The sequence below is a fragment of the Beta vulgaris genome, chromosome 5 (genome assembly GCF_026745355.1).
Source record: "Beta vulgaris subsp. vulgaris cultivar EL10 chromosome 5, EL10.2, whole genome shotgun sequence".
NCBI lineage: Eukaryota > Viridiplantae > Streptophyta > Magnoliopsida > Caryophyllales > Amaranthaceae > Beta > Beta vulgaris.
The window spans coordinates 65,884,916-65,912,842 of record NC_079206.1 but is presented as its reverse complement, the minus strand read 5'-3'; the positions used below and the strand labels follow the sequence as shown (position 1 = coordinate 65,912,842).

The 27,927-nt window shown below is 35.4% G+C and overlaps 4 protein-coding genes, 1 long non-coding RNA gene and 1 other non-coding gene across 8 annotated transcripts; 2 read left to right on the top strand and 4 right to left on the bottom strand.

The window, feature by feature from the left end:
• Window positions 1–126: 126 nt before the first annotated feature.
• LOC130591559 (uncharacterized) lies at window positions 127–1,851 on the top strand. Its single transcript, XR_008969338.1, has 3 exons — window positions 127–179; window positions 639–695; window positions 1,630–1,851. It is a non-coding gene; the product is annotated as an uncharacterized LOC130591559 (long non-coding RNA).
• Window positions 1,852–4,136: 2,285 nt separating this feature from the next.
• LOC104894635 (poly [ADP-ribose] polymerase 1) lies at window positions 4,137–13,858 on the bottom strand. Of its 2 annotated transcripts, none has more exons than XM_010680913.4 (20): window positions 13,508–13,858; window positions 11,702–11,751; window positions 11,402–11,594; window positions 9,866–10,052; window positions 9,400–9,697; window positions 8,804–8,999; window positions 8,563–8,727; window positions 8,377–8,437; window positions 8,212–8,275; window positions 7,890–8,126; window positions 7,122–7,350; window positions 6,912–7,024; window positions 6,751–6,827; window positions 6,477–6,637; window positions 5,971–6,162; window positions 5,775–5,883; window positions 5,556–5,638; window positions 5,289–5,426; window positions 4,576–4,758; window positions 4,137–4,397 (listed from the first exon to the last, which is right to left on the bottom strand). In XM_010680913.4, the coding sequence occupies exons 1-20, from the start codon at window positions 13,649–13,651 to the stop codon at window positions 4,350–4,352; spliced, it is 2,928 nt and encodes a 975-aa protein (XP_010679215.2). In that variant the 5' UTR covers window positions 13,652–13,858; the 3' UTR covers window positions 4,137–4,349. The 2 variants fall into 2 exon arrangements, with proteins under 2 accessions (XP_010679215.2, XP_048499881.2); XM_048643924.2 differs by having other exon boundaries at window positions 11,702–11,781; window positions 13,508–13,644.
• Window positions 13,859–15,062: 1,204 nt separating this feature from the next.
• Window positions 15,063–19,337, bottom strand: LOC104894634 (deoxyhypusine hydroxylase). The gene is made up of 7 exons (XM_010680912.4): window positions 19,004–19,337; window positions 16,952–17,085; window positions 16,642–16,862; window positions 16,413–16,551; window positions 16,059–16,185; window positions 15,529–15,647; window positions 15,063–15,439 (listed from the first exon to the last, which is right to left on the bottom strand). The coding sequence occupies exons 1-7, from the start codon at window positions 19,149–19,151 to the stop codon at window positions 15,398–15,400; spliced, it is 930 nt and encodes a 309-aa protein (XP_010679214.1). The 5' UTR covers window positions 19,152–19,337; the 3' UTR covers window positions 15,063–15,397.
• Window positions 19,338–20,763: 1,426 nt separating this feature from the next.
• On the top strand, window positions 20,764–24,347 carry LOC104894633 (bet1-like SNARE 1-1). Of its 2 annotated transcripts, none has more exons than XM_010680911.4 (6): window positions 20,764–20,857; window positions 21,081–21,166; window positions 22,539–22,689; window positions 23,804–23,860; window positions 23,965–24,024; window positions 24,104–24,347. In XM_010680911.4, the coding sequence occupies exons 2-6, from the start codon at window positions 21,153–21,155 to the stop codon at window positions 24,191–24,193; spliced, it is 372 nt and encodes a 123-aa protein (XP_010679213.1). In that variant the 5' UTR covers window positions 20,764–20,857; window positions 21,081–21,152; the 3' UTR covers window positions 24,194–24,347. The 2 variants fall into 2 exon arrangements, with proteins under 2 accessions (XP_010679213.1, XP_010679212.1); XM_010680910.4 differs by lacking the exon at window positions 20,764–20,857 and adding an exon at window positions 20,864–20,970.
• Window positions 24,348–25,163: 816 nt separating this feature from the next.
• Window positions 25,164–25,234, bottom strand: TRNAG-GCC (transfer RNA glycine (anticodon GCC)). Its single transcript has one exon. It is a non-coding gene; the product is annotated as a tRNA-Gly (tRNA).
• A 1,339-nt stretch (window positions 25,235–26,573) lies between these two features.
• On the bottom strand, window positions 26,574–27,062 carry LOC104894695 (transcriptional regulator TAC1). Its single transcript, XM_010680986.1, has one exon. It carries the CDS (start codon window positions 27,060–27,062, stop codon window positions 26,574–26,576), a length of 489 nt encoding a protein of 162 aa, XP_010679288.1.
• Between the last annotated feature and the right edge of the window lie 865 nt (window positions 27,063–27,927).

Below are 27,927 nucleotides of genomic sequence, written 5' to 3'. Positions count from 1 at the left end.
GAGCGAAGGCGGAAGCGAGGCTCGAAGGCTGGCTCGAGTGCTGAGCGACGAGCGAGCAGCCGGTGTGCGAATCGAGGGCTGCGCGAGTATTGTGTGCTGCCGTGCGTTCGTGTTCGAGCGGTTTGTTGCGCCGTTGTCGGAAATCGGTCGCCGGAACTTGATTTCCGGCGAGCTTAACGGTATAAAACATTTTTTATATATTGAATATATTATATTAAGTTTAATTATAATTTATGTTTTCATAATTATGTTAAATTATAATTAGTTAATTAATAATTCAAGTTAATGAGTTTATTTTACTGATCTGAGTATAATTGCGGATCTGACTTTCGGACATAATACTGGATTGGACCTAAGACTTTTGGACATAAGATTTTGGACATAAAACATGGTTGGACTTATAATTTAACTGATTTGGTAAAGATAGTGGACTAATGACACTAACTAATATTAGTATGTTCACTAGCTTTGACTCATAAAAGACGTTAAACTCTTTATAATAAGAAAAGTAACGAAAATTCTTAAACAAGGGGTTTATTAATCGTTTACTTTGAATTATTAAACCGTATGGTCTCAGTTACGTAGTAATCGTTAATGTTTCCAACAACGTAGCACTAAAGTTTTATTTAACGGTTTAGGTCCCAATTTCATAAGCGGAACGTTCGATTAAGACAGCGAAAATTCTCCGTTATAAGGTACATACGCGTACCAGTTTAATCCCAAGTATTAGTATCATGATTAGGTTGCAATCTATGTTATTGGAACCTAGAAGCATGATAGGGAACGTTTGATTGATTGAGATTGTCTGGTTAGACATTTCTAATTGAAATTGATATGTTGCATTGGAATGCGTAATTCTATCGTAGTATAAACAAGAGCATTTTTAATCTATCCATAGTGTAACAAGGTTGTTACAAGAGATATGATTCGAGCATTGACTAAGAGGCAGGTAAATGATTCTATGTATCCATAGTGTAACAAGGTGTTACAAGAGATAGACATTTGAGAATTTAATGAAGAGAACAGGTAATTGATTCTATGTATCCATAGTGTAACAAGAGTGTTACAAGAGATACGATTTGAGCATTGTAACTAAGAGAAAAGGTAAATGACTATATGTGGTTATGAAATGAATGGTTAATATTAAAATGAATTATGGCAATATCTTGTAGTTGGACTCCCTACAAGTGATGAACAATGGGGGGAGTGTGGGACTTGTCCTACGCTCCTACGCAGGCCTACTGTGACGACAGTAGTGTCCTTATATTTTTGACACTCAAGTAGGCGGAAGGTTCCGTTCGATCTTGGGGGTATGCATACTAAGGTGATGGGTGTAGACGGCTCGAAACCGTATTTGCATTTCATCTAACAGACCTAGTGTCTGTTAAGGATTCAGTAGCCCGTATGATTCTAGTAAGATGACGGTGCCCGTTCGATGCCAATTAAAGATTAAAGATATAAAGGTTAAAGGATGTAACATAGTGTAGCATCATGCTTAAGATTGTTCATGTGTGCATCATTTATGTTTACATGTATTCAATGGTTCATTACGTACTCAGCATAGCTGATTGTGTGTTATTATGTGTTTGATGAACTGCGATGAACCATTGATGCTACAATGGGGAGCAGACTAGGTGTGCTGGTGCTGCTGCATAATCTCGAGCATACGGGGCTAGGCTTGGGTATTTACATTTAAAGCATTTGAAACAATTATTATTGGTTTTTCTAAGACTTATATAAATGGTTTGTGGTTTGAATGAAAGGGGTCATTGGTGATTCCCGAGTTGTATTTATATTTTAATTCCGCTGCATTTTAGTTTTCAAGTTAATGTTTTAAGTTATCGTAACTCTTATTATGCCTTGCGTTCCATCGCGGCGGTAACGCCCCGAGGTCGACGCGACGCAGCAGTGGTAGGCGCGTGTGGATTTTGGGGGTGTTACAGCGCGGGTGCTTGACACCGTTGCCTCGAAAAGCCTCTAAACACTCCATTTGTTCATTTCTCGTGAAACCTCAAACTTGCCTCGAAATGAATGTAAATGCATCCATATATTCGTTCCAAGACACATGACTCTTTTCTAATAACCTTCCATAGCATTAGGAGACATCCCGTGGCGTTCGAAGCTCGGGCCCCGGGAAAGTCCGAAAGCGTGTATTATAACCTTTAATTTTGGCCTTTTTGGGAAATTTTTTGAGTTCTCCGGGCCTGGTCATATTTTCTCCCGAAACATTCGTAGGAGTGCCGACGTGACTTGTAACGTTGTGCGGGTCCTTGGCATAATTTGCATTGCCTCGAAAAGCCTCTAACACCCCATTTGTTCATTTCTCATGAAACCCAAAATGGCTCGAAATGAACGTAAACGCATGCACATATTCGTTCCAAGCCACATGACTCCTTTCAAATGACCCACCATGTCCCTATGAGGAATTCCGTGGTGTTCGAAAGTTGGACCCCGAGAAAGTCCTAAAGCGTGTATTATAACCCTTAATTTTGGCTATTTTTGGGACATTTTTTTACTTTTCCGTTGCTGGTCATCTTTTCTCCCGAAACGTTCCTATAAAAGTCGACGTGACTTGTAACGTTGTGCGAGTCCTTGGCACAATTTGCATTGCCTCGAAAAGTCTCTAACACCCCATTTGTTCATTTCTCGTAAAACCTAAAATGTCTCGAAATGAACGTAAATGCATCTACATATTCGTTCTAAGTCCTTTACAATGACCTACCATGTCCTTAGGAGGAATCCCGTGGCGTTCGGAGCTCGGAACCCGGAAAAGTCCGAAAGCGTGTATTATAACCTTCCATTTTGGCTGTTTTTTGGGACATTTTTGGACTTTTCCGGGTCTGATCATTAGTGAAACTAGCTAGTATTTAGCCCTTGTAATATACAAGTTGTATGATATAAAGAATTATTTTTGATTTTTTGCTTCATTAGTGAAATACAAATTTGTATTGCTTAATTCATGTGTTGAGTATTCTTCATACTCAAAATATCACAAGCTAATTCTAGTATTGAAATTAGTCGTAAAATAAGTGTTAATTAAGATTGTTGTTTTTTAGATTGATCGATAGAAAAGTAGTTTTAATGTAGATATGAATGTTTATGTTTTATCACACTCCTTACTATTTGTAAGATTTCCTATCTATTATAGCAGCAAAAAGAAGAAAGGGTGAACGAAATTGGATCTTGATAAGGCTTTATTTTTCAAAAACACAAAAGAATATATGTTTAATGATAATCAATATGTTCCAAAACTATGTTAATGAAGTAATTTCTACTCTTTTAAAGCTTTTTTTTTTTATCTTTTTCACTTTTGATATGTTATAATCAACAAATTAATGCCAATACATGAATATCTTTCTATTCACATCTAGTCAAACATCAAAGTTATGTATATGTTGACATTTGATCATGGTATGCAAACTACACATATAGAGTAAGATCAACCGTTGACTAAGTCATGGTCATCTTCTCAATGAGAATACGTACAACTTTGTAATTATTATTCTTTGTCAAACACATATGATTTTAATTAGCTTGTTAATTTTCATTTGATAGTAATAAAATACTTCATACAAGCATCATTCCCATGTATAACTTTTTTGACACTAGCTAAAGCAATGAACAAATATCATAGAGGAATACTATAAACCATTAGAAATTTTAAACTTAGATTAGCTCAGAATTTCCTTACACATATAAATCCATTTTAGCTAACCATCTCCAATGATTGAATTAAGGTACAAAAGCAATTTAACTCGTGCAACTCTCAACCAATAAAGAACTACAACATCATGATTCATTATTTTACTGAGGAATAAAAGTGTGTAACATAATGAAGGATCTTATTGTAGTCAATATATAAAAAATTTGTCTCATTACTAGTATTTTATTTAAAACAATTTTAGAGCAAGCTTTAAGGTAGTCAATAGTAAACTAAAAATACATACAAATGAGAGCAAAGGTTTGAAGAAGTCTTGTGTGAGGCCGTCTCATATTAACAACTACTTTTCAGTAATCGTTTACAGGTTCGAAGAAAAGTGTTAAGGTAGAATTAGTGGCTGATATAGTCGTTGAGGTAAGGAGCAAATGGTTCACGTGTTTCCAGGCTCTTCAGGCAAAGGCACAAGTCTGAGCAATGTCACAAAATAGGCAAAAACTAGAATAAGATTTGAGATATCCATCATGTTGATACATCTAGTAGTTGCTAAGGGTTCAATAGAAAAACAAATATACACGGACGATTACGAAGATCTCCACCAACCCCCAAAATGAGATCTCTTAAGCGTCACGACAACGAAAAAACTAAAACACTGTACAGAGCTGCAACGAGTCCGTCGTCCGGCAGCTTGTTACCTCTTGTAGTGAAACCTTACCTTCAGCAAGAACTGCATTTTAACCTGTGACAAGTCAAAGTGCATGAATCAATGGGTAATTTCACTAGCATGATGTCAGTTGCTGATGGTTAATTATAGGTCTCCATGACATAGCCCATCTATCTGGTCCAGTCTTCAAGTAGAGGTCGACGATTGATGATACATGAAACTTAAAAGACATGCAGTAATGCAGAAGACTTACTTGAGCTGTGTCATAGACAATGTACTCGTTATACATGAGCTCTGATGATTTTACTTTGGAATCTACCGGTTTCCCGCAAGGCACAACTACTTCATCCTTCCATTTTGCAAACCCTGCCTCAGCAGGTACCTTCTTGCCAAGTCCTTTGGTGGAGTGTTTTCCTCTTGGAGGTTTTTCCATGTACTTGAATAGGTAACAGTAAAATTAAGGATTTTGAAACCATGAAAGAAATACATACAGAAAACAAAAGATTCAAGCAAACAAACAATACATGTTCTGATAATGCTATCAGGGAATGTACACAGAACTTGTATTACTTGGACTTGGTACTAGTATCAGCATAGGTATGAGTCCAATTATCTGAATCAGTTATTTTATGACAACTTTATGATTTTAGCCCACAGATAGAAGTGACGAAGTACTCACGCCCAAGTCAAAGTGTCGAAGATCTACCACAAGTACTTAAGGTGATATAAACAGTCCGAATAGCAAAGGAAAGAACGTTCCATTAGCACAAGTTCATCATGCAAGAAAAAGTAAAGAGTACCATAGAGCTCATGACACATGCATAAAAAAAAATTCAACCTTTCTTACTCTGGATGCATGAAAATACGCTTATAATAGCCTAACTGTGCCTATTTGACACATGCAAATAAAAGAATTTCAACCTTTCTTACTCTGGATGCATGGAAATTAGCTTATAATAGCCTCACCTGTGCCTTTTTGAGCTCATGGACTTGCCCAAGAGCAACTTCACTCAATAGCATCAAGCCCACAGGATTTTTACGGTCAGTGTAGCAATATTGTGCACTCTTGCTGACAAGATCAGCAAAGTAAACCCCTTTGCCAAACTGCATGAAATATTCAATTCGAGTCGGTCAGGGAACATAGTTTAGGAACTCCAACTTTTAACGACATAAATTGTGCACACATCATATTCCACAGATGAAGAAAGGGAGTGAACAAGTGGTGGGACTAACCATGTACCCGGTAGCAGGAGCCTCAGGAGGAGCAATTCTGAGTCCTTGGCTAAGGATACCCACAAAATTTGTCAATCGGGAACCTGAGACAATAGTTTAGCACCACATCATGAACTTTCTTTAGCATAAAGCATATGTCAATGTTTCCTTAACATAAAGAATATTTATCAACTTAAAGCAGTAACATAATGGAATACAAGAATATTAATACAACATTACCATGCCACAGGAGCATTCTATTGCCAAGCTTCTCACGCTGAGAAGCAAATTTATCATGTTCTCCTTCCCTCTCGAGTGAGAAAACTTCTTCCAGTTCAAGTCTCCAGTCCTAATGTATGCAAAAAATGATGATAAAAGCCTCAGAACTTTTCTTGAAAGAATAAAAGAACTTGAGAATATATAAATCTTAACCCACCGTATGTGTGGGGGCATGAGTGGTGAGAAGATACTTCTCAATCAATTGATAATCTTCACTATCATGTGGTAGGGGTGCCATATCACAGCGTAGTTTCTTATACTTTGCATCAAGAGGATCATCACTATCCACGTCAAAACCCACCAATCTGGAAGCTATTTCAATGTCCTGGAGTGCTTCTAGCATTTTGACCTAGCATGGAGTTCAGTTGAACATTCAGGAAGAATAGAACTAAACAAACAAAAAGAAAATCAAACTACTAAAACATACGATGAGTCAACTTTATTTCTCTAGGACAATTACAATTTAGCACCAAAGAGATGTATAACACGAGCCTCGTTTTTACTTCCCACAACCAGGGTGTTCCATAAATATATATATGCCTAGATAAAAGACAGCCAAGGGAATGAGCGACTTATCTCACTCAGCAAGGCATCAACACCTAACACATTCAATGCTACAGGATCTGTAAGAGATGAAGGCAATATTTCATTGGTGTCTCATACCTTAGACTTGAAATCATCCTCATCTCTAATTACATGGGGATGGATAGAAGGTATCACAGTGAAAAAACGATTGCTGGCATCAATAATCAAGCTTTCCTTAGCAGTAGTTTGAAGGGCCGTATTTTCCAACAAATTTTGTATCTGCGTCAAGGCCTCGAAACCTAACAGATCAAGGTGGACAATAGTCATGGATGAAAAAAACCTTAACTAATTGTATACATTAAGCAAAGTTTAATACAAAGAACAGTAGTTTCAATAGTCAATTCATGCACACCTTTTTGGATATTGCTCTTGCTCAATTTCCCAAGAGGCATCTCAGACAAGTTGATCTCAAACTCCATCATGGCAGCTCTGCAGGGTGCAAATAAACTTTAAGTGAATCCTGAAGGGAGGAAATGCCACAGATACACCACTCTTTAGGATCTCAAAACAAACCTGTAAGTTTCAACATTGAAGAGCATCTTAATCAAATCTTTTAAGGCAGGGGCTAGTGTGCTATTCTTATCGTCTATATTTTTCTTTGGGGCCTGCTTACTCACCCCATAATCCTGAGACAAGACAAGCAAAAGACACTATAAGAAATTGTTGCAGAGGAAAACTATAGTTTTAAGGAAATTATTAAGAGGGAAGGCATAATAGTAGTACAATGTCCAATGGAAAAAATCGGCCAGGATGCTTCTGGAAATTCTGTTTATGGACCCAAGCTTCCCAAGGATTCCCAGTTTTCTCCAGAAATAGACGTTTGAATTCTTGAATAGCATCTGATTTTGACATCTCCTCAATTTTGTTACCTCCATTGCCAACTCGACCCCACTTCCGGAAAACATAGCACTCTGAACTCTTATCATCTTGTATGATTTGAAGTATATAATAACTTTTCAATGCACAAAAACAAAAGAAAAAAACGTCAGATTCGGTGCAGAAATCTAAGAGAAACTGTAGCCACAGGCAAAAGCAGCCTGAAGACAAGACCAAGGAAAAAAATGAAGCAGCACATAATATCTGTGTTGCTCAGATTCAAATGCTCAATTTGAACAGGGACACATATCCAAGTGTCAGGCTTGGCTATATTATGAATAACATCCATAATTTTGGCCCAAATTGGAGTGTAAGTTTTTCATACTCCATACCCATGCCAAATGTGTGAAGGATCCAACTGAGATAAACTAAAGAGTCAGATAAACATAGCATGAGATCCAAATATGACCAATAGATTGTAATTGATCATTGACAATAAGGTCAACTATTTAAAGAGCACTGAAGAAGACCAATATGCATAGTCAAATGGTAACAAAAGCATTCTATACACAATGAAGTTGTCAACTCTTAATCAAGAGCATGAAGATGAAGAAAAATCCCTTCTAATAGCATTCCACACTCGGCCTAGGTAAAACAAAATTTACATTTACCAACCTGTTTATACCGGATGACAGGTCAGACAGGCTTAACGTAGTGTTATAGATGCTGGGTCCTTCCTCCAGAATGTGTCCAGAATCTTGCAGGCCAGAAGCTTCATGTACAGCACTACGCCCTTTAACTTTGACAGTAACCAAGCTAGATGACTCCACAGTCATTGTATCAGTCAGTATCTTCTGCTTTTGGATACAATTGGCCAGATACTCTTCCCTAACAACTGGGATCTTCATCCTCCTTCCAAGACAAAATCCAACAGTAATGCAATTATTCAAGATATGCAACTGGAGGAAAAAAAATTGGCAATGTGTTACTACTCTACCTTGCCTTCTTCAATTCAGAATTTTGATCACTCAGTCCGCCACCCACAACCAAGCAATTCGTATCTGCAATATAAGCAGTCAAAAACCAAAAAAAATCTGCAGCACATGAAAGTATGACGTTTTCATCAGCTACATCCCTCAATCAGAAAAAAGTGGACCAAAACCTTTCTTGATTTTTGCATGAACCTGGCCTCCTGCCCCTTCGATTTTGCTTCGAAACTCCTCCTATATCAAATTTCTCCACAATTTAGTACGAACAAATACAGAAGATGAATCACACTAGCAATCTTAAACTTGACTATGTTCATTAACAATTCATGAACTGTTGAACATAGGAGGAAAAAGTATACCACAGTTTCTTTAGGTAATCCAGTAATAGCAACTCTAAGATCCCCCAACTTTTCATCTTTAGAAGACTTCAGTTGCTCTTTAGCAGTTTGATTCCCAGCAGATGTGTTGGGAGTGGAAGGCGGAAGTATCCTAACAGGTTTAGCTGCTTTTTGTGACTTGAACCACTGCTCATGATCAATATAACAAAGGTTAAAATCTCAATATTGACCATAGGACCCAATTATATAAAAAAACAGGTACCTTGACAAGATATTGATTATCTGACTCTTCCGGGATTTTCCACTTCCCTTTAATTCTTTCAGGCTGAGTAGTAGAGTAAGAACATTTGCTCCACTCTGAGATAAAGCCATGGCACTTATACGTGCTTCCTGAATAGGAAAGATGACCAGAACACATAGGACAGCTTTTGAGCGCTCCGAACATCATGCCATCAGCACTATATTGAAGAACAGAAAGAAAAACAAAACATGTGTCTCAAAGCTCATGCGCAATTAACACATATATCCAAAGAGATATTACTTCTAAAGCGCCAAATAAGCCATTATAATATACACCCACCAATAGGAAATCATTTTCACTAACATTAGGGCATACCAGAATTGTGGTCACATTTCCTAGATGCTAACGACTATGGAACAATAAATATATAACTATGGCTTCTACGCATCACTGACAATTGGCTGAACCAACTTCGCCAACATACCATTGCCACTTAGCTAACATTACAATGCAAATCAAAGATCTTTTAAGAAATTCGCCCATTTTAAGGGGAAAAAACAACTCAAGATATAAAAAAATCCATCTGAGAGCACCAAAGTGATTAAAAAAACACTTACCAACGATCCCGTAAGACAAGCTCTGAACCAGATGTACTTTGGTCATTGGCTTCAAGCATTTGTCGCAGCTCCACATTCGAAACATGTTTCTTAAGATTATCTTTCAGATCCCATAATGCTCTGGCCTGGGCCTCTAATTTAGTTTCCAAAGCAGCTTCCCCACTGTCACATTTACGCATAATCATATCAGATTCAGTTTTCACAATTTTGGCATGCTGATCACTTTCACCAGCACTTTTACGCTTAACACCATCTCTAGCTTTTGGCTCTTTTGATGATTTTCCAGCACCAGTTTGACCTACAATGCAGTTACTAAATAAGATTTCAACTTTAAGACAATTATACATTTATACTAGTAAAAGAAGCAGAAGAAAAGTCCATGTTTAACAGCGCAATCATATTACCAACAATTTAATGAAGAAACAATAAATAAGGAACAGGAGTAATGGATATAAAGACCTATTACCGGTTTCTGCAGAAGGAGCTTTTCCTTTAGTCGTAGCTTGAAGAGAAGCTTGATCATCAGATGAAAGGCTCTGCCATCCAGATAAGCTGTCCAGCAAGGTGGAAGGAAATGACTCCAGATAACAAGCAGCATGATACCATGACAAACCTTTAGTAGCTTTACCATCAATCTTGGCAGATATTCGAACCTGACAGAATGATGAACATATTGAGGTATATCTTTCATGATTATGGTAACCAATATGGAAAAAAATTGCATCACTAACTCACACATCATTCCAGCTCTTTACTCCAAATGAAAAGTATTACGCCTAAAGGATAAATCTCAAGGCAACAGTAGCTGAAAGATTTATTTAACAGAATGTCTTTATCTTTTTTTTTTTTTTGAGGGGAACAGAATGTCTTTATCTAATTCCTCTATTAATGGTGTTTTTCTCACTCTAACTTAAAAGAAAACATCCTCTATTAATGGTGTTTTTCTCACTCTAACTTAAAAGAAATCATCAAAAGTGCAGCTTTTATTTAGAATATCATACAATTTCAACTATATGTAGACGTAAATTTTCTGAAGAAAATCATGCATAGCTTCAAAAATATTCAGATATCAATTGCCAGCAATTATATCTTTTTATTATGTCAAAGCCCTACATTATTATCTCATAGTATCATACCTTTAACTTCTATTCTGAAAATCAATTCTCTTTTTATACTTCCTTTAAGAATTGAGTGCATTTTCTTATACCAAAAGTATGTTCATTTACATCTACATTGTACTTGTCACCCGAATCCACGCCATCAGAAGCATGAAAACGTTCTAATAAAAATTTAAAAAGATTAAGAAGGCCCACACTGTTTCCTCTAACAACTACAGGTGACCACTAGCAAGTCACCTCCACAATTCTAGCCCCATCCAAAAGATTCAGAGAGAAAATAGGTAGAATTATATTTTCATTTCTGTTACATATCATTAAACCATTCCGCTTGTCAAGCAGAGTAAAAATCCAACCACACAAGAATTCAACCATGTTATTTGAATCAGTTAGTAATTACTCCCTCCGTCCCAAAATATAGTTCCCATTTTCCTTTTTTCATGGTAATTTATGCAAGTAGAATCTAAGAGGGATAGTAAAGATTTTTTGTTTATTTAAATAAATGTTATATGGGAAAACATGATTTTAGGAGGGAGAATGAGAAATAATTGGTGAAAGAGCATTAATTGTAACATTTTGGTTGAATAAACAAAGGAAAAAAAAAATTCAAGAAGCAAATAAATGATGGAACACGGTTTCTAGACAAATTACGGAAAAAATGTGGAACTAAATATGGAAATGGGAACTATATTTTGGGACACCCCGAAATGGAAATGGGACTATACTTTGGGACGGAGGGAGTACTATCTTTTGGAGAAAAGAAGAAAGCTTGTATAAAAGGGGCGAAAATTTATACATAAAATGTACCCAACTATCAAAAAGATCAAAAAACAAAAACAAAAATCTTTTAAAAGCTTGAAGAACTGATACTGGAATGTCATACTCACCTCTCCTTTGATTATCTTTTGGCTGCAGCGCTTGCATGCAGCACGAGATGTTTGGGACACTTCAATACCATATGCTGCAGGAGCACGAGTAGCAGCACCAGCGTCACTAACCACTCCATTACCATCTATATATTTTCTTATTTTCTGCTGATCTTCCCATCTAAGTGATTCAACGCCTTCTATTTCATCAATGCTGGAAAAGAAAGAACACCAAACACAATCACAACCCAAGCACTCCCCATAAAAAGTACAAAATTACAGCCATTTCTTTTCCATATAACTAACTACAAAAGCACTTACGATTTTATTTGATTTGCTTTCTTCATTATGCAGGTGGCATGATGCCACATCTGGTGAAAAAAATAGTCAACTTAGAGCATCTTTTTATAAACAAGAAGGAAAAGAAACAAGCTTATTGAAGTCAGCAGACCTCTGAAAGAAAAACACTCAAAAAAAAAAGAAACACCTACATGAACAACATGTGATGTAACAACATTAAAATATACTTCTAGTTGAAGGTGGTTTTCAAATTTCAACTAGCAATGTGGCACGTAAAACTCATATTTCACATCGATAAGAAACTACCATTAAGAATGCAAATGAAAGAGTATAGTGCTTGAGATGAAGCACTCTTGATGACAGTTAAAATTGATAGAATCATACTCAGTAAAATAAACACATGTCATCAAAGAAGTCCTAATGAGACAAGCAAAAAGGCAAAACTTCATACAACATTGATTTGTTGGCTCACCAGGCTCTAGAGTCCAGAGAACAACAAACTAGGAAAATGAATATACGAAGCAAAATAGTGACTTCAATAACATCAAAAAGAGCATACTATGAAATGAAAGTTCTCTATGTTCCTGAACAAAAGCAAGTTTTCCTTACTTGGTAATAATTCGCACCTAAGGCCAGAAGACATATCATTATTCTGCCACCCACGTGTTTAGCAATTTTGCAAACACTGCTTAGTTTTAAAAGGCGTAAGGCGCACGCATCCCGTATGCGAGGCGCCATTTGGTGCCAAAATCCTCAATTGTCAATTGTAGAACATAGTTTAAACTCAGAACAACATAAAAATAATAAAGCGGCCTCCCCAAAAAGCGGCCTGAGGCGCGCGCCTGCCTGCGCCCATCGTTGGTCGCCTCGCCTAGGACTTCTAAGGCGATTTTCCATGCGCCTGAGGTCGCCTAGCGCCTAGGCGCACCTTGGACGCGCTTTTTAAAACTAAGATACACTGGGAGGAAAACCTTGTCGTCCATTATAGCCAAGAATATTATCGCATTTTCAGTATAGGTCCGGCATGGAGAAATTGGGTACGGCTAGAATTTTATCCTAGAATAAACCCCTCCTCCCAAAATACTCATAGTATCACATGAAAACTGTAACTCAAGCAATGAAGGTAGAACAAAGAACTTCAAAATGCATGTCCTCTAATCAGTACATAAAAAGCAATGCCAGGCATCATAAAAATCTTTGTTTCTTCCCTGTCATCTCAATTTTTGCATATAAATGTATAATGCACCATACTGTAACTGAACCAAATTTTCAACTTTTACACATGATGTCCTAGTAAACAAAATGAAACCAATTGCCTTATAACACCACCAAATACCACCACCGTCACCGCCACCGCCACCCCCTAAAACACACCTCATTAACAAGATCTTGTCACTAACAATGCAAAAATAACATCATACACCACTACAACCTCATTAACAAGATCATGTCACTAACAATGCAAAAATAACATCATACACCACTACAACCTCATTAACAAGATCATGTCAATAATAATGCAAAAATAACATCATATAACTGTTAATCATTAACCTAAAAACTACTACATTACAACAAATGAACTAATACCCACTTAACTTAATAACACTACACCATAATAAACAATTCTACAAACCTCTAAACCCTTCTTCTCCAAAACTGGGTAATATCAAACAATCGAAGAAATGGAGCAAAATTCCACGCTAACAAAACAAAATTTACCAAAAAATTGAACTTTTTTCTACCAATTTAGCAAAAAAACACAAACCCATAAAAGAAAAACAAAAATAGAAGATGGGTTATGAAAATTAAGAGAGAGGAAATTACAGGCATGAAACCATCAAAATGAGAAGATTGAACCATTTTCCCAAAACGAAGAATTTCTTTGCCAATGTTGTCCTTGCAAGTTCTACAAGCTGCTCTCGCTGATTTCGCATATTCTGCTTTCCATGGCTTTTCTGGGGCTGCCATTTTTTTTCTCTCTCCTCTTTTTCTTTCTCTTCTCTGATTATAATTTATAAAGGTGTTATCTTTTTTACACTTAGTGTAATTGGAAAAGAAATGCAAATTTGGGGTGATTTTTTTCTGAATTTTTTGAAGGAAGAATTGTTGTTGGTAGAGTGATGTGAACTCACTCAAGTTCAACTGGTTAACCCATCTTCGTCATTGAATTTACTGTGTTTAGTATTTTTCTGCCGAAGGAATTTTTCCAGAAAAAATCCCGATTGGAAAAATATATTCTAATCTTTTTTATTGGGAATTTTGTTTTTTTCGACTAAATATTATTTAAATTAATTTTGAAAAACCCAATATTAAAATTACCTTTTTAAACACTTTTTCTTTTAAAAAAATTATTACCATAGAAGAATAAATGGATACAACCTAAAACGCGCATCTGAGCTGCATCTTCTATTACCGCCCCGTGGGTCGTATGATTAAAAAAAAAAAAGAAAAGATCTCTCCTCAGAAGACGATTACGCGCATCTAGGAATTAATAGCAAGCACAGAAAACGCCTTTTTATGATACTTTGGTGGCAAAAAGAGTCATCCATCGTGTTTCGAACAATTGACCAAATAATATCCAGGGTTGCCTAATTTATTTAATTTTCTTATTCTTCAATTTTAGTTCACTTTTTCATTTCTCGTCCTTTGCAGTTAAAATTGAAATAAAGAAAGACAAGAGAGCATAATATTCAACTCTATGTTATCTCGGAGTTGAATATTACTGCAACTTTAGTTACAAGCAAAAAGAAGAAAAAAATTTATAAGTCGAAACATGTAAATTTGTTCGATTGCCAAATGTAATGAGTTGTACCTTATTGACCAAAATGTTGGGTAGTTTTTCTTGAACTTCATTTCATAAGGTATTTTTTGGCAAAAAAAAAATAAAGTTTTAATTTTACAAGGTTACTTCTCTCTAATTTTCCTAATTAATATTAAGAAAAAGTATCTATTGTAGGAAAGTATCGAATTCGATATACATCAAGTAAGAACTCTTTTATATAGGAAAACATTTATTCCATATCCCATAGAAATTTTTTTTTTTTGGTGCAAACCATAGAAATAATTAATGATAGCAAAACATTCTAATTTTAAGTAGAAATATACTTATTAAAGTGTTGTACTTGCATAAGTGTGCGAAAATCAAATAGGTGTAAAGCTAGCAAAAGTTGAAATAAAAGAAAATTTATAGCTTTTCAACAAAATTATACAATAGCAGTCTACAACTGCTAAGAAATTTATATTTTCCATATTCAACCAAACAACCACATAATTTTTTAACAAGATTACAGCAAATTTAATGAGATTCAATCATGGCGATTTCGCCTGAAAAGCTGGTTCAAGAGAAACGTAATTAACATGGGATTAGATACCTATAGTCTCTCTTAAGAAAATGAAAAATTGGACTATCAGTCATTAGATACCAATTTTTCAGTGAGTATTATTTTGTATACACCATTCTAAATAATGGACAATGGAGAAGTATTGTATGCTATAATATAGAAGTATTAGTCTATCACTCTAATGATACCATAAAACATATGACCAGATAAACTATAGCTTACACAAAACTTGCAGTAGATAAACTATAGCTTACTCTACATTCTTCTGTAGATTCCATTTCGAATCGAGATTAAGAACACTATTCTTAGTACCAAAAATAGAGATCATTCTAAAAATAAATAATTCTGATACAGAAGATTGGTATCCCAATGATTAAGCAGCTTCGCCAGCAACAGGATTTTGCATAAAGAGGTACTGCAAATGAAAAAATTTCAACGAATTAAAGCATTATTCTGGATGAATGCGAGCTGATGGAAACAAATACTTTTGTGCATGTTGTATACCTCAAAAGATTTGCCTGATTTTTCAAACTCGAGCATGCTGAGAGCGACCTCACAGCTCTGTGAGACTATAGGCTCAGGGTCCTTGGCAAATTCCTCAAGAAGTGCTACGCTTGTTTCATCTGGAGATCAGGCGTTTGAAGACGAGCAATCACGGATTAGTAGGTCGTGTTCATTGGGTGTACAACACAAGTGAACAACAGATTAAGTCACTCGAAATCACATAACATTCAACTATTTGCAAAAGTGATTGTTTTAGTATTTGGGGTGACTAATTCCTGTTGCTGTATACAATACATGTTCTTGTGATTAGTAAGTGAATTGAACATGTAAATATGATAAACACATAATGCATCAAGGTTAGTTTGATAATTCTCTTATTAAATCTAAAAACATTAATATCCTCTGGAAGGTAGCCAAATCATAGAAGCATAGCCAATAAATTAGCAGACTTGTTTTGCTTATTTTATGGGTGTATATTAATGCTGAAAGATGTAGTATTTCACTGATCGAGAAAGAACTTAATAATAAACCTGCAATGGAGCCAAGAGCTTCAGCGGCTTCATGTCTAACCATTGGGTGTTCAGCAACATCTTTAAGAACCCTGATAAGGGCAGCTGAAGCAGCTTTATTTTGCATTTGGCCAAGCACATAAGCAACCTGTCTTCAAGAAAAGCATACATCATCCATACTAGCAAAGTAGTCCTTGTCTATAATCTCAAGAAACATGCACATAAAATTTTTATACTTCTTTCGGATAGTACACAGATCAACTTCATGTTACTTCAAGTGGAAATTTTACTCCACCCAAGTGACCCGACCTATGTGATGTGGACCTCCCAAATAACATATAGAAGATAAAAATTGCTAATGTAAATATAACTAACCTCATGGCGCAATAAAGCACTCTTAGCTCCCAAGGAATCAACAACTGCAGCGATAGCCTCATTTCCCCCATCATTGCGTAGAGCAAATAACGCAGCATATCGCTCGTACATACCCTTTCCTTCATTCAAAAGCACTTCCCTTGAAGAAGAAAACAACAATAATCACTAAGATTAGTAAAATCACCCTTGACCTTGAGCAACAACTACTGCTGACATTAAGTACACACACCTTAGCTCAGATACAGAAGAGCAAGAAGCTGGTGCAGCTGGGTCAACTGATAAATATGGAGATGGTCCTCTATCATCAGACTCATTATTTTTCATTTCCTCGATCCTATGCAGAGCCAATTCACATGTTTCTCTGACCTCAGGAGCTGGATCAGAGATCAAGCTTCTTTTTAAGAGAGGAACATTCATCTCTATGCCTATAGCTCCGAGAGCCTCAGCAGCCTGAGAATAATAGGGAAAATACATATATGATCAGCTAATGATGAGTAATAATAACCCACTAACAACCTAATACTTGTCAGATGTTCCACCTCATGACGGACAATAGGATGCAAAGCGAGGTCATTAAGAATAGATTCCAAGGCAGGTATAGCATCTGCATCTTGCATTTGGCCCAATGCGAATGCCGCCTCGTGTGCCAGCAAATTTGAAGCATCTCTTGTAGCTGCAAAAATAGAGGTGAGAAACGGAAGAAAAATAATTCAACTCAGATAAAATGCATAGCATGAGTTGGTCAGAGGATGTTTACTGTGCCCTACAACACAAGGGATGCACAGTGTCGAATAGGTGTAAATTGCTCTTGCTCATAACAAAATCAGCCATTCAACCATTCTACTAATTCTGCAGAACTGACTACCAAATCAACAGTCCAAAGCTGAACAATGCCCCCCTCCCTGCAGCTCTCAAAATCAAAGAAGTTACAGTGAAGAGCTTAAGAAGACATGAAAACACGGAGAACTACAGGTGTAAAGAGTTGGCCGTCCCCATTAACATAATATACCCAGCCTTAATCAGCCTGACGGATCCGCATCCATTGAGCAGATTGTGAAACAAATGAGGCACAATTTTGGGAAATAGAGAGTGATGGATAGCATCTCAGAATGAGCAGCTCATTGGAGTTTGGACTACTCTACAGAGAAGATTTTCTGTTATACATATTACATAAAGCTGATAGATGAAAAGGTACCACCATATGCCACTCTTCTTTGTAATAACTACTCCTACGGCGATTCTTGAGCTGCTCATAGATAAGCTTACATAACTTAAGTCCTTACCAGTTTATCCCCTTTCAATTATCGTTTTCACCATACTTAGCACACGAAAGAGTAATTTTCATAGTTTAAAAGACGGCAAATTGCAATAGTTACAATGCTTTCAACAACAGGGGTGAAACCTCAAAAATCCCATAACGTGACAAATATGGCTTTCAGTTTCAGTCCCATACACTTCAACCTTAAGTATCACAACTTCCACCTTCTTAACTATGGAGTTTCATTATATTTGTTGTGGATTGGATGATGGAAAAACCAGCGGCAAACTTGTGGACCTTGACCTCCGGGTCATTGGTCCGAGTTGATAATGGCTCTTTTCTTTTTGGGGGGGGGGGGGGGGGTTAGGTGTAATCAGTCTTCCTCTTCTGAGGGTCTATCAAGTATCTAATGGAATAAATGCCATATCCAAAATGTGGACTATACTATTTTAGAGAGGCTATAAGCCAGTTTTCTGCAGTCACTTAGCTGACATATCAGCATCACATAATATTTTACAGGCACGCGTGGTCGTGGACAATAGTTAAAAATCTGTGGAGAAACAATTTTTAATCCCATGATTTCACGGCTATGAGGTGATCTAACAAGCTGCATAAGGGAAACATGCTTCAGAATTCACACCCATACATCCATCCAAGCAGTGCCCATTGCCTTAAAATATTAGCTATGTCCCTTCGTAATTTCATAATTAAACAAGTAAACAATCTTAGCTCAGAATTTAAGCTTATTGATCATTGCCATTACAAGCTGTCATCTCATAAATGTATGCCGGCTGGTGCAAGCACCAACACTAACATTAACATGCCGATGCCTAAAGCAATACTGAGATAATCTACAACTTCAAAAAATCATGATACTGAGCATCTTACATAAGGGGTTAAAAACCTGAATTGCAGTATGATCAACACTATTTCCTAAAATGCATCATTTGATAAACCTAGAAAACACCTAATGCATAATTCTCCCCTGCAATTGCTCAAAAGTGTTGAGATTATATCCATAATCTACCCAATCTTTAGAACCAAAAGGTTAAATATAATCAAAGAAACCTTCAAACCCCAAGTACTGAAATAAACCCTACTTCAACAATGAAACCAAATCACCCAATAACAAAAACAGAATTTCTATAAATCAAATTCAACACAAAAGATTCCATCTCAAAATCCAGAAAGCATTTAGGAAAATAAGCATAACTTGCAATGAAAATTTCTCAAAAAGATTGAAACTTTCATTTTACCAACATTAATAAATTAGAATGAAGCAGCATAAAAAAGTACAATTAACTTAAAAAAAATCAAAAGAAAAGAACAATACCCATAATCAGAGCATGACGAGGAAGATGACCTTTAAGATTGCGGAGAGAGAATAGAGCCCTAAAACGTTCAGAGATAGGCTGAGTTTGATCAAGAAGTCTGTCACATAGAAACTTTACAGTTTCTTCTGAAGCTTCAAATGAACCCATCAATGATATAAACCCTTTGTTTTCTTTTGTGTTTTCTGTGAAATAATTCAGGTAGTAGATAATATATGGAAGTGAAGATTGATGAAGAAGAGAGTAGAGAGAGAATCAGATGCTCTTTCTCTCTTTTTTTTTCTCCCTTGGCCTTCAAAGGTGGGAGCTTTGAAGGGAAGTAGTAAAAAGGTTATGGGGTTTGGGATTTTGATTATGATTATGCCATATAAGTCAAAGTTTTCACTTGGTTAATGGTTTAATGGTTTTTCATTTTAGTACTCGTGATGGATCTTTAATACTTGGATATGGATAAGATACGTAAACACTCTATTTTAGCCAAAAATACGATAAAGTTTCGCAAAATAATCGAGTTTGACATTTAAATATATATATGCGTCAGACACAACACACAAGTACTTGAGTCTATCTTTAATTTGGTGGAGTGATGTTATCTTCTTTTATACCATTCTAACGCTATAAGAATCTTTTACATTATGTGACAGTATAAGAGCATGTATAATATAGTGGTTTTAGTTGGGGCAAAAGGATTGAAACTGAAGAGGTAGGTGACGAGAGTTGCACCATTGTGGTGGGTTGAGCGAAGCGTGGGGAGATAAGATAGGTGTTATCTGTTAATTGAATAAGTGGGTGAGAGTATTCTCCTCAAACTCATGGTCTGACGAGTCATGTATGATTAGGTAAGCAAGGTTGAAATAATTCAAATGCTTAACCAAAGGGCCTATCATAAACTCGTGTCTTTACTTTTTAGTGCATGTCACTTGAATTTTAGAAAAAGTATTTGATAAATTGGTAAAAATGATATATTCTTTTAATGGCTCTCATCTCTTGTTAAATTGAAAAAAGAGGCTTTTGGTGTTCTTTATCAATCAATAAGTTATCAACAAATGCATCACAATTGAGAATCTTACATATACAAGACATCGTTGTATCTACATAACCAAAGTATTCTTAAAAAAAACTATCTACACAAGCTCAAAGTTGGACCTTAAAAAAGAATACTCCTTCAAAAGCAAAATAGAACTTGAAATCGTACATCTGCTCGTCTTTGTATAATATCTTTTTTCTCAAAACTGAGTTCATCGATGCCGCTCTATATACCTAACGACTTTAATCAACTACTTGTCACCCTTATGCCACCCTACTTTTCAATAGATTTCATGTACCAGCCAATACTATCAACCATTCAACCCCATTGTCCGCACTAATGCACTTATAACTCCTTAAGTACGGTTAGAAGTGAGAAAAAAGTCGGATCGAGCTCAACTCTAGCTCACAAAAGCATGTCCAAACCCAGAAAATCAACACAAACTTTTTTACACAAAGTTCAAAGTCTTGCTTAAAAAATTACTTTTTAGGTTTTCTAAAGTTGCACTTTTATTTTCCTTGTCGAATCAAATCGAGTCCGTCAACAACCTTAATAGCTGATTGGCTCTAGTTAGTAGTTAATAGGAATTCATTTGAAAGGTGTATATATACTCAAACAAAAACAAGAGTTTTAGGGTAACTTTATTTACCATCTGTATTTATTAAACACCGTCTATATTTTTATACGAGTAAATCCTCTTCTAGGTTCCTCTATTTTTTAAAATATTTTTATTTTTTATTTTTTTTGGTACATTTAGCAATTACACCATAATTATTCAGCAGTTGTGGGAGCTTAATCAAGAAGGCTAATCCTCTACTTCCTTTCTCAGGTATGACTCATCACCACCTCTTTAACTCTTTCATTATTTCCCTCAATTTTCTCTTCAAATTTTTAGATCCAAATTCTCTCCATCTTATTATCAACTCTTCATTCATAATTTTGGTAAACCTATATCACACCCACAACTAAAAATCCAATCTTTATCTTTTGTTACTGATTTTCCACATTTTTCATGTTATTTATTACAAATTTCATCCCTTTTTTTTTTTCAGATCAATTGAAGCTGCTGCATATCACTGATTAATTATAAAAGTGCTTTGATTACGTAATCTCCTGCTTCATCCATGAATCCAAGAAGGTTTGTTCATCATTATTTGGATTTCTTTTTTGGGTTTTTCTAAAAATATTTTATTGTTCATAATTTAGAAGTATGATTAGTGATGGATTTAGAAAGAGAATTGGAATTTGTGTTATTATTAGAATTTCTTTGCGTGATTGTCAAGCTGTTAATCGCACAAGTGTGGTTGTAACTGGAAAAGAGTTTTTTTTAGATTATTGTAATTGAACATTGTTTAGGAGTATTGTAAGCTGTAATTATTCATACTGATTAAGGAACAATTTAGGTGATCAACGTCTTTCGATTTCGACCTCGATTGTGAGTTTCTCTTTGTGAAGAAAAAGGAATTTTGCTTCAAATTCCTTACTTCTGAGGATTTTCTGTGTTTGTCATGCTATTGATTTGAGCCAAGTTGATGACTCTATCTTCTTGTAGCTTTTGGAATTGAGTTGTATGACGTGCATAACTCGTGCATTTATCTGCATCTTGTCGGGATGGTAACGAGGTCATGTAACCTAGAGGCTAGTTGATGGTAATTGATGCAGGCAACCAGTATCTATGCTAGATTATAGCTGGCATGATGAACTTGCATATGCTTGGAGGAGTTTAGAGATAAAAGGGGTATAAGTTGAGATGCAAAGGTCGCTTGAAAACCTGTGTGGTATGCTGTGGCATTCAGAACATCATAGAAGGCGGTTGATGTCAAATTTGACTTCATGATGACTTTTCAAGGGAATCAATGGCCAACACGATTGGACTCCTATAATCTTCTTTAAGCAAGATTTGATGTTGCTAGGACATTGGTTTGTGTAGATAGATGATGTCTGTATATATGTGTGTGACAATTAGTGCCTTCACAGTTGACACTAACATGTTCCCCTGAAAGTAGCATTCTGCCTTCTGTCCCAATATTGGTACAGATTAAGTTTGTCTCTTCAAAATATTTACCATAGATGTAAGAGGAATGCTTGTTCACATCAGTTCTAATATCAACTAACATCTTTTCTATGGAAGTGGGAAAGGAGTTAAGAGACCAGTATAAAGTGCGGGCTGCCTATTCATGTGCTTTTTCTAACTTTGCTTATGATCCTCAAATCTACTATGTGGTGCAAGAATTGTATTCTCCAAAGAGCTACATATGCTGATGGTTTTTATCCGTCCTTGTTTCATCTCTGCTTGACATCGAATCTTAGTCCTACCTTTACAATGTTGTAAACTAAGTATTGTACTTACAAGTTTCCTGATAGAAATAAGTGTACTCTCTTTGATGTTTGCGTTATTGGTTCTTTTCTCTGAATTTTGATCTCTATTCTTCATAGCAGATTGATTTTCATTGTTCATGGTATGTGACATCTATAGCTAGAGCTTCTTAGGCTTTCTTTTTTGCTTGCAGGGAATATAGAGGCTCTAGAGTTAATGCTTTTGATGGCATTGAAGAGGGAGGTATTAGGGCCTCACCCTCGTATTCCTCTCATGAAATTGATGAACACGACAATGATAGAGCACTTGATGGGTTGCAAGATAGAGTTAACCTTCTGAAGAGAGTAAGTTGTTGCTTCTTTGTGAATGACACATCATATTTTGCTGCTTCTGGGAGTTCCCTTTTTTTTTTTATAAAGTTTCATTGGTTTATGTTTAGTTTTAGGTCTGAAATGTTGGTATTCTTTGATGTAAAATCTAAATGTGAATTCTGCTTGGTTTGTGTATGCTTTGTATGCACATGGGGTAGTCTTGGGCATATTATAAAGTACCATGTCATATAAAAGTTCAGGCTTGGAATTATTTGTAGATAAGAAGTGCACTCTATAGAAGTAGACAAGTCGTCTTGAGTCTTGACTGGTCTGAGATGAGGTAACTAGCATAAGCATAGGTCACATGGTTTATGTGAAGAAAATGTAGCCTATATCTCTAGTTGCCTAGGAATGTTATTGGGGTTAATGCACTGTTATTGAACTCGTTTTCACTATTTATGTATTCTACTTCAATTCCATTGTAATTCTAAAGTGAACAAAATTACTGCTATCTGAGTGATGAGGATTCGGACCACCTGATGACTGCTAGCCACTTTTTCTTGACCATATATTGTGAAGGGCATTTGGAATAATGCCAGTTGCTAAATTAAGTCAGGAGGGATCTCAGTTTTTGCTTAATGTGCTCGACTTATATACTTATAAAACTGTGTTACTGACAACTTATAGTGCCTCTAGAAGTGTATTACCATCTATCAAAAACTGTTTTACCGACAGCTGCTTACTCATATAGCGCGGCTATTTGCTGCCCAAAATTAGCTTGAGAGGCAAATGGAATAATGCCTCTATGTATTTGTCTATATACCTATTATCTTTCAGTTTAAAAGTTTCTGCTAGATAAGTTGTGTGCGTGCTTAAAACTAAGGTTTACCTGCTAGGTTGTTCTTTTGTGTCCTTGATGTTCAAATTGTAGTTTTATTTTCAACTTGTTCCACGAAGATTTGAGTTTGAAATGTTGAGGTTAAAGTATGTCGATATAAGTACAGTAGACATGTATGTATAGACTACATAGAATGAAAGCAAAAGTCAAATGGCTGCTTATCCCCAGTGATGCACTTACTTTGACATTTGTGGACCCGAAAGATTATTGGAACTAATATGTTGCATGGGATCTCGCTGCGTGTTGCAGTTGAGTGGTGACGTACATGAAGAAGTTGATGCTCATAACCGGATGCTGGATAGAATGGTATGTTTGCAACAGTCACTAGCTCCATACCTCAAACTGTACATATCGTCATTTCGCCATCGTAGTGAGTCTTTGGCCTTGACTTGTATCAATTATTTCTTTAGGGCAATGAAATGGATGCATCACGAGGATTCTTGTCAGGAACCATGGATCGATTTAAGCAGGTAATATGATCATATATATTCTCAAATTTTTTTGTTCCTTCAACCAGGCGTTGTTTTATGCTAATTAACCTGTTCACAGGCATTCGAGACCAAATCAAGCAGACGGATGCTCACTCTTGTGGCCTCATTCGTGGTTCTTTTCCTTATTGTCTACTATCTTACTAGATAATCCGAATAACTATGATTGTTTCAATTCCTGGACTTGTATCTGAAGTGGGTCGCTACCTGAAATGTTTTCTTTCTCGGTTGCTGTTTTCTCTGTAAGAAATTGGTACATCATGTTGTATAATATTTACAAAGCCATGAGAAGGGTTTCAGAACTATGAGGTTGCTTGCGACTCTACTTCTTATAAGTGTGATTTTAGATGTTTCCAGTTGAATGTATGTTTTTGACGCTACTATAACATCAGAAGCTGCTTCATATATTTGGATGAGATTATGAGATGTGTAAATTGTGAATCGAGACGTATTGCTTGGCTGTTAAAACAAGAAAACGTATCATAAGATGTCCGCTTCAAATCCTCAAGTTGGGCTGCCACTGAATGATTCTTTACTTAGAACTAACCTAAGGTGGGTAAAGCACCCAACATACAATCCGTCATCATCTTGGAATCCACCTCCTCCAAACCATCTAAACATTAACATTGATGCTTCGTTTATTATCTCTTCCAAACACGCTTTCTTTAGGTCAATTTGTCGTGGTCATAATGTTATTTGGGTCGAAGGTTTTTAGTATGTCTCGCTAACCATTGATTGCCTTTGTGCATCTATGGCGATTTTACAAGGGCCGAAAATAAATAACAGTGAATATGATGTGGCTGAGTATGTAAAGGGGGAAACAAATGGATTTAACAATCTATGTATTTTGAGTACCCCTCCCCCGCAATGTAATAGTGTTTATGAGGAAGCAAACTTAGTATTTCCTTATCAATACTAATATATAAAAATACGTTTTTAAACAAGAAAATGTACCATGTAACACATATAACACATCTCTAAGTTCACGCGAACAAAGTTGTCTATTGTGCATGTGATGTCAAAAAAAAATGTGTTATGTAGAAACCAAACTCAGTTACTGGCTTCACGCTATGACTAATTCTCATTTAATAAATTAAAAATAAAAAAAACATGAAAACAATTGCACCAGCCGGGAATCGAACCCGGGTCTGTACCGTGGCAGGGTACTATTCTACCACTAGACCACTGGTGCCTTAGTAAAAAAATCTCCTTATATAAAAGTTATAACTATTGAATTATCTTCCATATGAACCTTACATTGCCGTATGTCCAAGTGTAACTTTTAAGTCAACCTTTAATTTCTACATTTGAGTTAATAAACACTAATACTTAGTACTATCTCATTGTTATGACTTATGTCACCTCAATTAACGAAAACATGATGTAAGATGGAGTATATATTAGATTTGTTCGATTTAATTCTGAAGTCAAAACCATCTTAATTGTATAAATGGTCATATATATACATGGTAATATATTTTCTGAATATCACTAAAAATAATTTTAAAAAATTGACAATCAACGTTAGAGCGAATATAAACTTGGAAGCAAAACAAAAGAATATAATTGTTTGCTTTTAAAAATACAAAAATAATGTAAAAAGGCTAATCGCGCTATTAATGATGATAAATTAATCACAACATATGGAATGTATTATGTGATTTGATAGATCGATTAAACCATTTGATTTGATATAGTTTTAATTAATAATATTATAGCACAGAGAAGTCATCATAAAATATGTTTACATTCCTAGCTTGACTGCTCTCTACATACAAATTTGCCTATATATCTTGTTCCATTACAAGGACAACTAGATCTCTTCTTTCCAACACCAAATTACAAAATTTCTAGCAACAAAATTGATTCATATACTTGTATCATACAACTTTACTTCCATATATAATACATACACACTTCAATCAGCATCGAGGTACGTCATATAGATTATTATTCGAGGACACCAAATATGTTATCACTCTTCATTTCTCAACTTTGAGGTAAAGGTTCGATACCCAACTATATTAATCATCACCTCAACTTCTATGCGGTCCCTTTCTCTTATAAAAAAAGATAATATAACAGAAAGAAGCTCAATATTTCTAATTGTTAGAAACAATCATCAAAGATGATATATATGATCGACATATCCCCTCTATTAGACTTTTTCCACAAACGACTATCCAAAACATCCAATACTTTCTCACTCTCTCCCAACCAACCCCTATATTTTCCTTTATTCCCAAAAACTTCTTGTTATAAACAATGGTTTGTTCATAACGGTTATAAAAGAAGAAGTCTTCATATATAATATAACATCGATCTATAAGACTATAACACACATATAATCATATACTCCTCTGTTTCTTTTTAAACGCGACAAATAAATATTTTATATCTCACAAATAATACCCCTTTATTGTATTTAAAACGAAACGGAGAAAGTATATAATATACCAATATATTAGCTACTTGGCTTTTATCCCCTAAAAAAAAAAGAAAAAGCTAGTTGGCTTTTATTTAATTACCATTTACCATGAATAATGACCAAGACGAAGCTCAAGATCCAACTCTTCTCCCTCCTTACTATGATCTTGATCTTGAACCCTCTTCTCAAGCACATGACCTGAGCCGCCTCGCCTCGACACCGGATTCCGATCACCCGGCCATTTCTCCGATCCAAGAAACCGATGAAACCTCCCCGTGAAGCTAGAGCTGCCTCCATTACTATGATGATTCTTAGATAATCTTGTAGCATCATCATCATCATCATTATCATCAACATGATGATTATCTTCTTCTAACAACATATCTTTGTTGCTAAGTAAAGTATTATTACTATGCTCCTTATTAATACTAGGGCTAATATTAGGTTTATTGATGATAGTAGTAGTAGGGTTAACTCTATCTTTTCTATGAATGTTCATATGCCCTCCTAAAGCTTGAGCTGTGGTGAATCCTCTTTGACAAAAAACACAATCATATGATCTTATTCCTGTACTTCCTCCATTAATATCCATATGATGATGATGATGATGATGATCAATTTCTGAAAGGTTGAAGAAGCTCATAATATATGTATAATTTATGTTATAATATATATATAGATCAAGAAAACTATATATATTATAATTTAATTGAGTAATAATATAAGATTATAAGTAGTAATGTTTGATTAGTATTCCATGGCAAAGAAGCTTAGTGTAAGACATTGATATATATAAGGTTTTGTGTAGGAGATATAATAATATTATGAGTTGATGTGGAAGGTAGATAAAGACAAGGTGATCAAAGAGAAGGTAATAAAAGATGGCAAATTAATTCATACTTTTTCTAATTGTTAAATATTTTTGTTTCTTTATTCAATTCACAACCTTACCATTTGGAGTTACATATGGTAGATTTATTTGATAAATAATTGTGCATTATTTGATAAAATGTTCAACCTATTAGAATTTGACATTGCTTGTGTTATTTATTTTTATTACAATCATATCCTGATATTTTTGTTATTACTATATAAATTCAAATAGCTCATCATATAAGTACGCATTCTCTTTGAAAATACTAATCATGTGTATAATATCAGAAATTCAAAATGTTCGACGAAAAAGTATCATATTCTCTAATTTATTATCGAGTCTTAAGATGTGTTACTAATTATATGGAATGATGAGGTAGGATTGGTGACCCAGTAGTATGATATGGCCTTTAAGTGAAATTTTGTCCCTGATTGAGGCCTTGGAAGATTGTAACATGAGAATACATCAATTAACATTGTCGTTTCACAACAATAAGTTATTGTGGCACATGTACACTTTTTATTTTTGTAAAAATATAATGTTAACATATCTGAACAATAACTTTTGATGAGTTAACACGTAC

What these genes read in the sequence shown, in the direction of transcription:
- LOC104894634 (XM_010680912.4), bottom strand. Translation starts at nt 19,151, where the DNA reads ATGGGTTCATTTGAAGCTTCAGAAGAAACTGTAAAGTTTCTATGTGAC. An exon ending in TCGTCATGCTCTGATTATGG is followed by an intron (nt 17,086 to 19,003) that starts GTATTGTTCTTT and finishes CTATTTTTGCAG; the next exon opens with CTACAAGAGATGCTTCAAAT. An exon ending in GTGCTTTATTGCGCCATGAG is followed by an intron (nt 16,186 to 16,412) that starts GTTAGTTATATT and finishes TCTTGAAGACAG; the next exon opens with GTTGCTTATGTGCTTGGCCA.
- LOC104894695 (XM_010680986.1), bottom strand. Translation starts at nt 27,062, where the DNA reads ATGGATATTAATGGAGGAAGTACAGGAATAAGATCATATGATTGTGTT.
- LOC104894635 (XM_010680913.4), bottom strand. Translation starts at nt 13,651, where the DNA reads ATGGCAGCCCCAGAAAAGCCATGGAAAGCAGAATATGCGAAATCAGCG. An exon ending in GATTACCTAAAGAAACTGTG is followed by an intron (nt 8,438 to 8,562) that starts GTATACTTTTTC and finishes AATTTGATATAG; the next exon opens with GAGGAGTTTCGAAGCAAAAT. An exon ending in TTGTCTATGACACAGCTCAA is followed by an intron (nt 4,398 to 4,575) that starts GTAAGTCTTCTG and finishes GACTTGTCACAG; the next exon opens with GTTAAAATGCAGTTCTTGCT.
- LOC104894633 (XM_010680911.4), top strand. An exon ending in GAGTTAACCTTCTGAAGAGA is followed by an intron (nt 22,690 to 23,803) that starts GTAAGTTGTTGC and finishes TGCGTGTTGCAG; the next exon opens with TTGAGTGGTGACGTACATGA. An exon ending in ACCGGATGCTGGATAGAATG is followed by an intron (nt 23,861 to 23,964) that starts GTATGTTTGCAA and finishes TTATTTCTTTAG; the next exon opens with GGCAATGAAATGGATGCATC.